Source organism: Coenobita brevimanus, chromosome 101 (genome assembly GCF_032717465.1).
Source record: "Coenobita brevimanus isolate Jiangsu-jjx chromosome 101, ASM3271746v2, whole genome shotgun sequence".
NCBI classification, from domain to species: Eukaryota; Metazoa; Arthropoda; class Malacostraca; order Decapoda; family Coenobitidae; genus Coenobita; species Coenobita brevimanus.
In genome coordinates this window covers 15,124,139-15,136,426 of record NC_137054.1, presented here as the reverse complement: position 1 = coordinate 15,136,426, position 12,288 = coordinate 15,124,139, and the positions used below count along the sequence as shown (strand labels likewise).

The 12,288-nt window shown below is 40.5% G+C and overlaps 1 protein-coding gene across 1 annotated transcript in view; it reads left to right on the top strand.

Moving 5' to 3' along the window:
- Positions 1-12,288, top strand: part of dati (zinc finger protein datilografo) — a 1,103,308-nt gene that overhangs the window by 630,206 nt on the left and 460,814 nt on the right. The window contains exon 6 of the mRNA XM_080284265.1: positions 6,860-6,961. Coding sequence (XP_080140391.1) covers positions 6,860-6,961 — 102 coding nt within the window. The remainder of the gene's footprint in view (positions 1-6,859; positions 6,962-12,288) is intronic.

The window sequence follows — 12,288 nt, the reverse complement described above, 5'->3', positions numbered from 1 at the left end:
GGGATGGAGGAGAGGAAGGTAGGGAAGGATGAGAAGGGAAGGGACGAAGAGATGAGGTTGAGGGATGAAGAGGGAGGGAGGGAACGTATGGAGGTGAAATGGAGGGATAGATGGATGGGAGGAAGGGAGAGGGGTAAGGATGGGATGTGCGGGATGATGGGACGGTGGTGGGGGTAAAGGGAAGGAAGAGAAGGAGATGATAATGGGAGAGATGGAGTTTGGAGTAAGGAGGAGTACAAAAGAAGACAGACCTACTTGTCCTTTCGAAGCTGTTAAAAAGAAGACTGTGACCGTGAAATCTGATCGTGTGAGTTGAAGACAAGGATAGCATCGTAAAGTCATCCCCTTCCTCTCCCTCCAAACCCTCCAGCCGAAATCTGAATCTGAAGTAGGCAGGAAAATGTAAGAAGGATCAACATGCAGCTTAGAAAAATTATGGGATGGGAGGAAGAACATAAGTGAACAACAGGGATATGGGATGGCATGGGATAGGAGGTATGGAAGGGATGGAAAAGAAGACGAAGCACATTATCTAGGGAGGGGAGAATTTCGCAGATACGTAGATTATACAGACCTTGCGAGCCCAGAATGATAGTCAGGTCTTGACATCAACAGACGCTTACAATTTATCGTTCTCAGAAGCAAGAGAAAAGGATGGAACAAGAAAAAGGATGAAGGAATAGGAGGAAACCAGATTACGAGGGGAATTTGAAGAAGGGGATAGAGATTGAAAGGGAGAGGATATGACGAAGGAGGGATGAAGAAGGGAGAGGATGATGCTGAGGGAGTGAAGAACTGGAGAAGGAAAGAGAGGGTTGGAGGAATGGTAGGAGAAAGAGGACTGGGTAGAAGAAAACTGAATGAAAGACAGTAAAAGATATAAGAGAGAGAGAGAGAGAGAGAGAGAGAGAGAGAGAGAGAGAGGGAGGGAGAGAGAGAGAGAGAAAGCCACTGTGGATAGAAGATGAAAAAAATGCAAGAGATTATAATGTAGAGAAAGTTATGAAAGTGAAAGATGAAAATAGAAAAAAAAACGATAATAGAAATTGAAAATAAAATACTGAAGGGATAATGATAAGAGGAAAAGGAGAGACGGAGATAGGAAAAAAAGACAATGGCATGAAAAAGGAGATGAGGATGGAGGGAAGTGATGGAAGGTTGATAAACAGGTAAAAAAACATAATGAGAATACGGAAAAGGATGCAAAAAAAGAGAAAAATGAGGGTAGATTGAAGAAGGGAAATGACGTTGCAAAAAGAAAAATAAAAGAAATATAGAGATAAGAATAGGAAGAAGGATGGAGGTATGAAGGAGGACAGTGAAGGAGAGAGGAGAGGAGGGTGGAGGGAGAGATAAGGTAAAAAAAAAAAGAAAATAAGACCCAAAACTTACCAAATTCACCTTTACTTCCCTTGAACATAAAGGTCATTCTCACTCACCCTCAGTTCCCTACCCTCCTCCCTCCCTCCCTTCGTCCCTCCCTCCCTCCCTCCCTCCCTCCCTCTCGCTATTTTATTACTTTTATTAGACGGATTTTTCTCTACTTTGACCCACCTTTATTTTCTTTCTCCTTTTTTTTTAATAACCAAAATTTTTTACACATATACCCCGAGCCACGTTTTCAGATATATATGTGGTTAATGTGGAAAACTCGCCAAATTTATTAATGCTTATAGATTTCGAAGGGGGGGGAGGGAGGGGGAATCCGCGGGTGGGGGAGGGGGGAAGAGGGAGGGGAGAGAGAGAGGAGAGAAATTTTTAAGTCGTTCCTTCCATTTTTTTCAGTGATTATGGAAGAAATATTTATGTTGTTTTTCATTAATTATGGGGAGAAGTATTTAGGTATTGGAAAAGAGGGATATTAGTGAAATGTGTAATGTTTTCAAGGGAGGCATTACCTGTACTGGCCGGCTGGGTGAACTGGGGTGAAGGATGATGATGATGATGATGATGATGATGATGATGATGATGAGGAGGAGGAGGAGGAGGAGGAGGAGGAGGAAGAGGAGGACGGTGATAATGTCGATGGTGTTGGTGGTTGATGATGATGAGGATGATGATGATGATAATGGGGAAGAGGAGGAGGAGGAGGAGGACTGTGTTGATAATGATGATGGTGACGATGGAGGTGGTGGTCATGGTGATGGTGGTGGTGGTTGATTTGGCTGGTATGTTGAGGAGTTGATGCTGCGGAAGTAAAAAGTCACTTAATGATGATAATATTGAAGATGATGATGATAATGTTGATGATGATGATGGTGAAGATAATGATGATGATGTTGAGGATGATGATAATGATGATGACGATGATGATGGATGGTCTGCTTTGATCAGTTTGGTGATTTGATTGTGTTAAAACAATCTCTATTTTTTTTTTCCACGAGACACACCAACACTCAATAAAAACATCGCTGATAATACAATACCATCACAGCCTTGACATGAAGCCAGTGTGGACGGTGGGTATTGGTGCCAAAATGGGGATATGAGTAGGTCTTTGGGGTCGTGCATTTCGCGTAGGACTGTTGGGCCTCGGAAACGGGCTATGTAACCTATGTTCAGAACTAGATACACAAAAAATAGGAAATAGACAGCCTGCAGCAAGAATCGGACACATAAAACAGGTAGAGGTAGATAGATAAAAAATGTATTGTTGTGTGTGTGTGTGTGTGTGTGTCTTTATGTGTGTGTGTGTGTGTGTGTGTGTGTGTGTGTGTGTGTGTGTGTGGGCGCCGCTCTTCTGTATCTGCATGCATGAACGTGTGCGTGTTTGAAATTGTGCTCGTTTTTCTCAGTATTTGTTATTTTGTGTGTGTGTGTGTGTGTGTGTGTGTGTGTGTGTGTGTGTGTGTGTGTGTCGCTTGGTGCACAGCCCTTCCCATCTTGTTAATTAGTGTGCGTCTGAAACTGCGTGTATGTATGTAGGTATGTATGTACGTGCCGGTATTTCTAACAGACAGTTGTATACAGTGACCAATAAGCTATTTGTGTGTGTGTGTGTGTGTGTGTGTGTGTGTGTGTGTGTGTGTGTGTGTGAGAGAGAGAGAGAGAGAGAGAGAGAGAGAGAGAGAGAGAAATTTCCGATTGTGTTCGTTAAAGAGCCTTCATCTTTGCGTGTATTAGAGTGTGCGGGTATTTTGCGTGTGGTGTGTATGAGAGTGCACGCGTGTGGATAGTGCATTTTTGCGCGAATAGTGGAGTGTGTGTATTTTGTTACAGTGCTTGCGTCTTTGCGTGCGGTATGTAGTGCGTGCGGTATAGAGTCCGTCTTTCGGTACTGTAGTGATTGTGTAAAAGCGAATATGTGCGTTATAGTGCTCGTGTATCTTTGCGTGCATTATAGCGTGTGTGCGTCTTTGCGTGCATTAGGAACTGCGTGCATCTGGGTGCGTGAATTATAAACTCCATATATCTTTCTGTATCATGTGGAGTGGATCTTTGCGTGCATTTTGAAGTGTTTGCTTTATGAAGTGCGTGTGTATGAGTGCGTGAATCGTAAAGTCCATGTATCTTTGTGTGTCATATGGTAGAAGTCATACCGTGCGTGTGAGCGCGTGCGTGTGAGCGCGTGCGTGCGTGCGTGTGAGTGAGTGCGTGTGTCAGTGGGAGCAATGTTTACCGCCTTAGTTTTCCACGGCCGATGATGGCGAGGAAAAATAGGCGCGGACTTAATACACTGGTAATGGACGCCTCTAAAAGCCCCTCTCCCCTTCCCCTTGCCCCCTCCCCTTCCCCTCCCCTGCCCCTTCCTGCTTCCCTCTCCTTGTTCCCTCATCTTTTCTCCTCCCCTCCTCCTTCCTCGATCCCCTCTCTTCCTCCCTCTTGTTCTCGTCTCTCACTCCTTCCTTTTCGTCTCCCTCACATCTCTTTCACATCCTCTGTCCCCCTCTCTACCTCCTCCTTCCTCCCCTCTCCATGTCCTTCATCCCTTCGTCTCTCACTACTGCTGCTCTTCCCTCCCCCCCTTCCTACCTCCCTTTCCGTCTCATACCTAAGTATCCCTCCCCTCTCTGCCCTTCTCACTCTCTCTCTCCCCTTTTCTTCTTTCCTCTTCCTCTCTCCAGCTATCCCAGTCCTGCCTCCTGTTCCTCCCTCCCTCCCCCTTTCCTCATTTGTGCACTTATATCCCTTCCGTTTTCCCTCTCCTTTACCCCCCTTCACCTCCCCGACTCTCATTTCAACGTCTTCCTCTCACCTCTCCCCTTTCCTCATCTAGTCATCACTTCACTTCCTTCCTCCCTCCTTTCTTCCACCCTCATGTCTCCTCTCGTCTCATTCCCTTTACTCTGTCTCCCACCATTGTCGTCTCCCCCTTCTCCTCCCTTCCTCCTTCCCTACTTGCAGCGTCTCTTTTCTTCTCTCCTTGCCTCCCTTTTCCCTCCTCTCTCCCTTCTTCTAACAGAGTCGATTTTCTTCCTTCCTTCAGTCTCTCCATGCATTCCTCATCATCTCTCCTTCCTCCTCTTCCTCCTTTTAACAGTATCTCTTCTTCTTTCCCTGCTCCCTTTCCTCTCCCTTTTTCTAACGGGGTCGAGTTTTTTTCCTTCCTTCATTCCCTCCTTTCTTCCTTCCTCTTCTCTCCTTCCTCCACCCTTTAACAGCATCTCTTTTTCTTCCCTACTAACATCCATTTCACTTTCATTATCTTGCAAACATCTGCCGATATTAATATACCTGAGGAGAGCGTTTCTTACCTGGAGGAGTAAGATATAGCCTTCATTAACCTCTTTCACCACAAGAGGCATCCCCCTTTACTAAATTAAACTGTGTAAAAGTATGAAAAAATAAAAAAGACCTTAGCGTGGCGAAAAGGATCTGGAGTTAATGTCCAGATACGTACAGTGGCCGCAAGAAGTGACGGCAGAGTAGTCAGAGTGCCCTTATAGTCACTGTTTTCATTGAACGCCTGGCAGTACAGAGTGACCAAACAATCTGAAACTTTGCCATCACTTTTTGGGGCGACTGTACACTAGTCCCAGTACGAGTAATGCAAATAGTAGGTATGGATTGTTATGCTTGGTTGTGGGAGTTAGTTATGCAGTTGATAGAGTTGCAGAGAGCCGTCCGTCAGGCAGTAATGCTAGTAGCGATAATGAGCACGATTTAAGACTGTAAGGGGCTGTCATCTATTTTATTTTTATAAATCCCACGAAGCATATGCTCTGTTTTTCAATTTTTATTCCTATGCTGATTACCCATTTCCTCTCTACGATTGATTAATAATTGGTATGGCTGTATCTTTTATTATTTTTATTATTATTATTATTATTATTATTATTATTATTATTATTATTTATTACCCGATCTATCTGAATGTCACCCGAAAACAAGAGACAAACTTCATTCACTCGCATTCATTCTCTCACTTGTTGCATGCAACTGATACTCTAATTCAACGAGTATTTTGAACCGGCAGGCCCGATCGTCACCGCGGGTTACCCGTTCCGCTTCACATCTTACCTGTTATTGATCAAGACGTCATTTTAGTGTGTTCTTCCCTTACGTGCCTCTTTCCCTTTCGGATGCTCAAACCTTGACTTCAGAATCTCTCACACACTCCTTCCCTCGCCTTCTTCTCCTCCTGCTCCTCCTCCTCCTCCTCCTCCACAGCATGTAGAGTTAGATCCTCCTCCTCCTCCTCCTCCTCCTCCTCCTCCCTTCTTCTTTCCCTCTGCGTCTAAGATGTATAGCCTTTATCAGTATCTTATATATTTTTTGGGGGAGTACTGTTAGTATTATCATTATTAGTAATAGTAGTTGTAGTAGTAGTAGTAATAACAGTAGTAGTAGTAGTAGTATTGTCGCTGGTGTTATTATCCCTGTTATTGAGGTAGTTATTGTTATTGTTGCTACTATTGTTATCATTGCTGTGTGACGGAAGCAATTGCCAGGGTTGCAGATAACCGAGCTTCTAGCAATAATGTTAGCAGCCATAATGAACACGATCCAAATTTGGCGAGCTCTCAGGTTCTTTTTTTAATAAGTCCCACAGACGTATTGCACAAGGCATATGCTGCGGGTTTTTTCGCTGTGCCAATTACTCATTCTCTCTCTCTCTCTCTCTCTCTCTGCCTCGCTTCCCTGTGTGTGTGTGTGTGTGTGTGTGTGTGTGTGTGTGTGTGTGTGTGTGTGTGTGTGTGTGATCCCCGATGATTGTGGCTGCGTGTGTGTTCTTGTGCGTATATGTGTGTACAGTTTCCGTATGTTCGTGTATGAGTGACAGACAGACAGGCAGACAGCGCGCCAAGCCACTTACCAACCAGTGCTCTTTTCCTTGCCTGTCATTAAGCTGTTTTTAGGGCATTGTCTCGTAACGTAGGCGGCGCAGGGACGAGGGAAGGGCTGGGGGACGAGGCTCATGCGGACGTGGTGATATGTCTGCCAAACCCCCACTACGCTTAGGAAAATCGTCTGGCGGTGGCGAAGATATGGTGGAGTTCAAGTGGCTTTGACGATTTCGTAACACTTCTTCGTTACCGATTCATTCTTCACATTACGTTCCAGTATTCTGTTTTATTTTATTGATGCAAAATATGTTGATGTTAAGGTGGTGTAAAGAAAATGGAAGCGGGTGTTAGGGTATACTATGTAAAATAAATCGCTGAGGAAGAGGCGTTAAGTAGTCTTCAGTGCCACTAAGAATGTAGAGAGAAATGAGAAGCAAGTCCTGTTTACTTACTAATTTATTAAGGCATAAATCAGACTATTTTATACAGTTACAGAGAAAGCCCTGCACTCTCTCTCTCTCTCTCTCTCTCTCTCTCTCTCTCTCTCTCTCTCTCTCTCTCTCTCTCTTGTATCTATCTATCTATCTATCTCCCACCCACTAACACACCCTTCTCTCTTGTGCCCTTTCCAGTCGAACAGCGATAAAGGCGACAGCGTGAGCGCCTCTTCGGGATTTCCGGTCAAATCGCCCCCGCCCATGGGTCAGTTCAACATGCCGGCCGAGCTTTTCCAGGTAAGGAGAGAGATGGATCATTATTTTTGTCCCCTTCCTTTTTTTCTGACCTTTTTCTCCACTTCTTCTTTACTGTCTCATGGATCGCTAGTTCTGGAAGCTATAGAGCTCTCATGGAAGCTATGGTGTAGTTCTGGAAGCTATGTTGCAGTTCTGGAAGCTATATTTTAGTTCTGGAAGCTATATTGTAGTTCTGGAAGCTATACTGCAGTTCTGGAAGCTATATTGTAGTTCTGGAAGCTATACTGTAGTTCTGGAAGCTGTACTGTAGTTCTGGAAGCTATAGTTCTTTCATGGAAGCTATAATTCTGAAAGCTATAGCATTTTCCTGGAAACTATGCCCCTTTCCTGGAAGCTAAGTACGTATTCTGGAAGAGGACGTGGATCGCTAAAAGGTAACTGGAAATATTTGGGGCCGAGTCTGGAAGCTCTGTGGATTCGGCTGGACCCTGGAGGTGAGATATGGAAGGCTGGAAGATAAGTAGTGACCTGTTATCAGAAGAGCGATCCAGATAACGAGAAGAGAGATGGCAAGAGCGAAGGAGTCATTATTATTATTATTATTATTATTATTATTATTATTCCCATTGTTTAGGTGGAAGGTGCAGACTTGATGATATTTATTTTATTATAGTGTATTGTTGTTATAATTTTCATGATAACTTATAAAAACTGCACGTTCATTTTTTTAAATCTGAAAAGCTGATCATATCTAACAGTTATTCTTGCCATTGATATTCTCGTTATTGCACTTCTTCATTACTCTCTCTCTGTCTCTTATATTTACCTGTATATATCATTGTAATATATATGTCATGTTTCTGAATACTTTACCATGTCGATATTTTTCTTTAAGACTCAATTCACAAATGTTAATACTGTAACGTCATCAATTTAGTGTTTGATATAATATACTCTTTTAATATATACAAAATGAAGCTCATAATACTTGCATTGTATATTGACTTTGACTATATTTCATTGAGGTGTATATTTGCTGTATTCTATTGAGCTTTATTGATAGGCTCCCAAACCTTACCTTTTCCCTCGACGACTAATTGAGACTTACCTGTAATTTTCTTTTTTTCTCACCTGGACGACTAGTAGACACTTATTTTATTCATTATTATTTATTTATTTTTATTTACCTACCTTAGCTCCATGACGATTTTTTCATATTCTTGCTATCTCCAGACGATTTTGTTCAGTTTGAGAAATTTTGGAGCTGGAGGGGTTAGATGTGGCTTTGATTTACCCCTTCACTACGAGAGGCAAGTCTTAAAATGAGTTGAATCGTCTTGAGGTGGCTAGAATATAATTATAAATAGCGTCATTGGACTGAAGGGGTTATTTTGACAGTATAATATGAGTTGTTTCTTTTCTTATTTATTTTTCCTTTTATGATGACTCATTGTGACTCAGCATTTATAAACAAGTAATCGTGGCAATATTTTCTTTCACTGGAAGGACCTCGTTTTTATTATTATTATTATTATTATTATTATTATTTATTAACTACAAGTTCTCATTCTTTTCTTCTTGACTCAGAATCACAATTTTTTCGATAATTCTAAAGTTCTTAATAGTGACAGCCACCTACTGACCTTATAATTTTTTCTTTCATTTTCTTTTTCTTTCTTTTTTTTTTTTCAAGACTTCCAAGAGCAAAACCTGACTTAAGCCACTTCTGACTTTTTTTTTCTTACGGACGCACAAGCTTCTTTAAACGTAAGCTTTATTTTTTTTTTTCAACAACTGTGCTCTTTAGGTACACACATTTTCTCTGGCGAATTGTCTGCGAAAAAACATAAGGAAAAAAAATGATGCTGAAACGATATTTGTTTTTTCTTAGACGACGAAGAATAAAAAAAAAAAAAAAGGTGCTGATGCGAATATATTTTTTTGAAAGACGAAAAAAGAAATGATGCCGAAACTATATTTTTTTTAGGAGACGAAAAAAAAATTATGCTGAAACAATATTTTTTCCTTAGACGTTGAGGAAAAAAAAAGATGCAGAAACAATATTATTTTTCTTAGACGATGAGGGAAAAAAAAAAAAGAAGATGCTGAAGCGATTTTTTTTTTCTTTTATCATTTTCGGACACTGATTTTTCACGAGGTTAATTTTTCGACACCTGTATGCCACCTGTACTTGGAATATATCGAGGTGTTAAGAGCGGTTTAATATATGGGTAGGTAAGGTGTGTTATTATCAACCCTTACCGGTCTGTATGGTGTGTTCTTCTCGACTATTTCAGAGGAGATGAAATTCTAAGCTGATTTTTGTGTCGCCCTGTACTTCTGATACTGACCAAATGCACTTAAAGGAGATTATTATATGTATTTTTTGTGAGCAGCGTTTTTTGAGCTGACTGTGATTCGTGGTGTGTGTGTGTGTGTGTGTGTGTGTGTGTGTGTGTTTTAATGATAGTGACCAGCGTGCTTTGAACGAGTGATGAAGTTAATTGTATTTATTTGTTCGAGGGAAGGGGTAAGGGATCAGTTTATTGTGACTAGTGTATTTAAAAAGATTGATTGGAAAATGACTCTCTTTTTTTAGTCGATAATAACCAGTGTTTTGTTTGTTTGTTTTTACGTTTTATATTGATAGTGAAAAACATAGTCCGAAAGATTGATTACTTTTTTTTTTACTGATAAAGACCAGTGTGTAAAATTTTGTGATGATTATGTTTGTCATTTTTATTGATAGTAACGAAAATGCTTCGACTGGTAAAGATTCTTAGCCTTTATTTCTCCCATCAGCCCGTGGTCACCAGTTGGTTTGTATTTATCTGTTTATTTAATTATTTATTTATTATAGGCAATAGACTGTTTTGGTTAGCGTATTTGGTGAAGATATTTTTTTCCAAGTGTTTTCGTGCCATATTCAAATATACTGGTTGGAATATTTAGAATTGGGGGTGGAGAGTAGAATTATCGTCCCCATTATCGTGTATATATATATTTTTTTTATTAATGGTATGAAATGCATAGCTGTGGATAGTGAAGACAATGACAGTCCTTTTTTCCAGCAGCTACCTTTTCATTTTATTTTTCATTATTTTTTTTCACCAATTTAACTGGGTGGGAAAAAAATAATTGTGTGTTTTTTTATAATGCAAGAGTGTGCTAGAATGGCAGGTGAACATGTCTTTTTTTCTTAACTATTCCTCAGCAGTATACGTTATATATATTGAATGGATGGTGAAGATGGCAAGTATTTTATCACGTAATTATTTCTAGTATGATCAGAGTGAGCTGTGACGATTTATTTATTTATTTTTTCACCTTTTTCTTATTGTACTTGATTTTTTTTTTAATTGTCTGCTGTTAGTGACAAATCCGTTTAAAGTTATTTATGCATTTACGTTCTTTATTTGTTTACATATTTATTTATATTTGTTTTTCATTTATTTATTGACTATTAACACCTGTGTATATAGAGTTATGAACTTGATCAGTTTGCTTCTTATTACCTCTTTTTTTTATTTTTTGAGAATTATCACCAATATATATCAAACTCATGGTGAAGATTATTACCTTTTTTTTCCTCCTTTTTTTTTTTTTTCGTCAGCTCACTTCTCTTCATCAGCATCGAGAAATAACCATTAGGCGGCGAAGGAACAAATGTAAAAATATTGTAATTCATCTGAGTCTCCGTGAAAAGTGTGAGACGCTGTAAAAATGCCTTGATTACTGACGGGATTTTTTTTAATGCTTATCTTTCGAGACTAATTTACAACATTCTGCAAAATAAAAAGAAAAGTGAAAAAAGGAATTAAAAAAAAAAAAAAACGTGTTTTGCATGTACAATTAATAAAGAGTGGAAAAAGAGCGTATTTACAAGAAGAGAGAGACGCTTATTGAGAAGGGTTTGATTTTAGAATTAATGTGATTCTTGTTTAGGACAGCCACAGCTAGTAATATTATTCATTGTATATATTGTTTGCGGAAGAGGAGTGTTGTTTGTGATTGATTGATTGAGTGAGTGAGTGATTGGTTGAGTCATTGATAGATAGATAGGTAGGTAGGAAAGTAGATTAGATAGGTAACTAGGCAGGTAAATAGTTAATGATAAACAGAAGTAGATAAATAGATAAACAGAGAAAGGCAGATAAAGATGAAGACAGAAGATGAAAAATAAGTAGATAGTTAGAAAGACAGACAGACAGGCAGATAGATAGATAGATAGACAGATAGATAGATAGATGAATAGGTAGATAGATAGAGATGGAAAAATAAACAGATGAGTTATACATATTAACAGAAAACGGATCACAGGACAAACTCATGCATGTCTCCCACTCTTTACACTTCCACCCCTTACACCAGACACAAACCCATCCACACTCGAGTACCCAGCATCGCCATTTCGCGAGTTTGTTGCCCTCTTCTCTCGTGTTCACCCTCCCCTCGTGTTCACTCATCATTTTGGTCTTCGGCATCGTGTTCAGCAGTCGCCTCTCTGCATTTTGTTCTTGTGCAACTTTCGCGCTTGGAGTCAGTGAGATGGAGAGGCGCGTAGGGTAGTAGCGGGAGTAGTACGAGCGGTGGGGAAAAGTTAGAGAGAGAGAGAGGTAAGGGTAGGTAGGCAGGGCGGCATATGTTATTCCCGGGCTTGTTATGACACGTGAAACTTTTAGCACACAATTTCTCTTTTCGCGTCTTTTCTGTGGCGGTCATGCATTATCCGGGTACCCCAGACTGGATTCCCTAAGGCCCAGCCCAACCCCGCTCCCTTTCGGCTTCATTTTCGCCCTTACGCTGGCTTGGCATTAGGGTGGAGAAGGTGGCTTGGAGGGCTAGGTGGCTTAGGTCTCTCTCCCCACGTCCCTCTGTGTCTCTTATCTGCTAGGACGTTGTGAGGGTTAGGAAGAAAAAAAAAACTTGGGATTTGTTATAGAATGTAATGTCTCCTTATTGAGCTTCGATTCTCTTTCTCTCTCTCTCTCTCTCTCTCTCTCTCTCTCTCTCTCTCTCTCTCTCTCTCTCTCTCTCTCTCTCTCTAACTCATCACCCATTATTTTCCCTATCATTGCATTCTAATCTTCCCATCACCAGACGATTTTATTCATTATTAAATCCATTAGCCCATCCAGAAGCTTGATTAATTCATTTTAAAGATAGTATAAGAAAAAATACGTCATCGTGGTGAAGTGGTTAAGTCGGGATTTTAGCTGTTCTTCCGGTGGGCCAAGGAAGCTCCCTAACATCTCCTCATCGACTTATTTCTGGATTTGACAGGTTATTATTCTCTTGTATGTTATTATATACAAAGTCAACCAATGCTGGAATGCGGAAAATTACCTAAAAGGGAAATCTAAAAG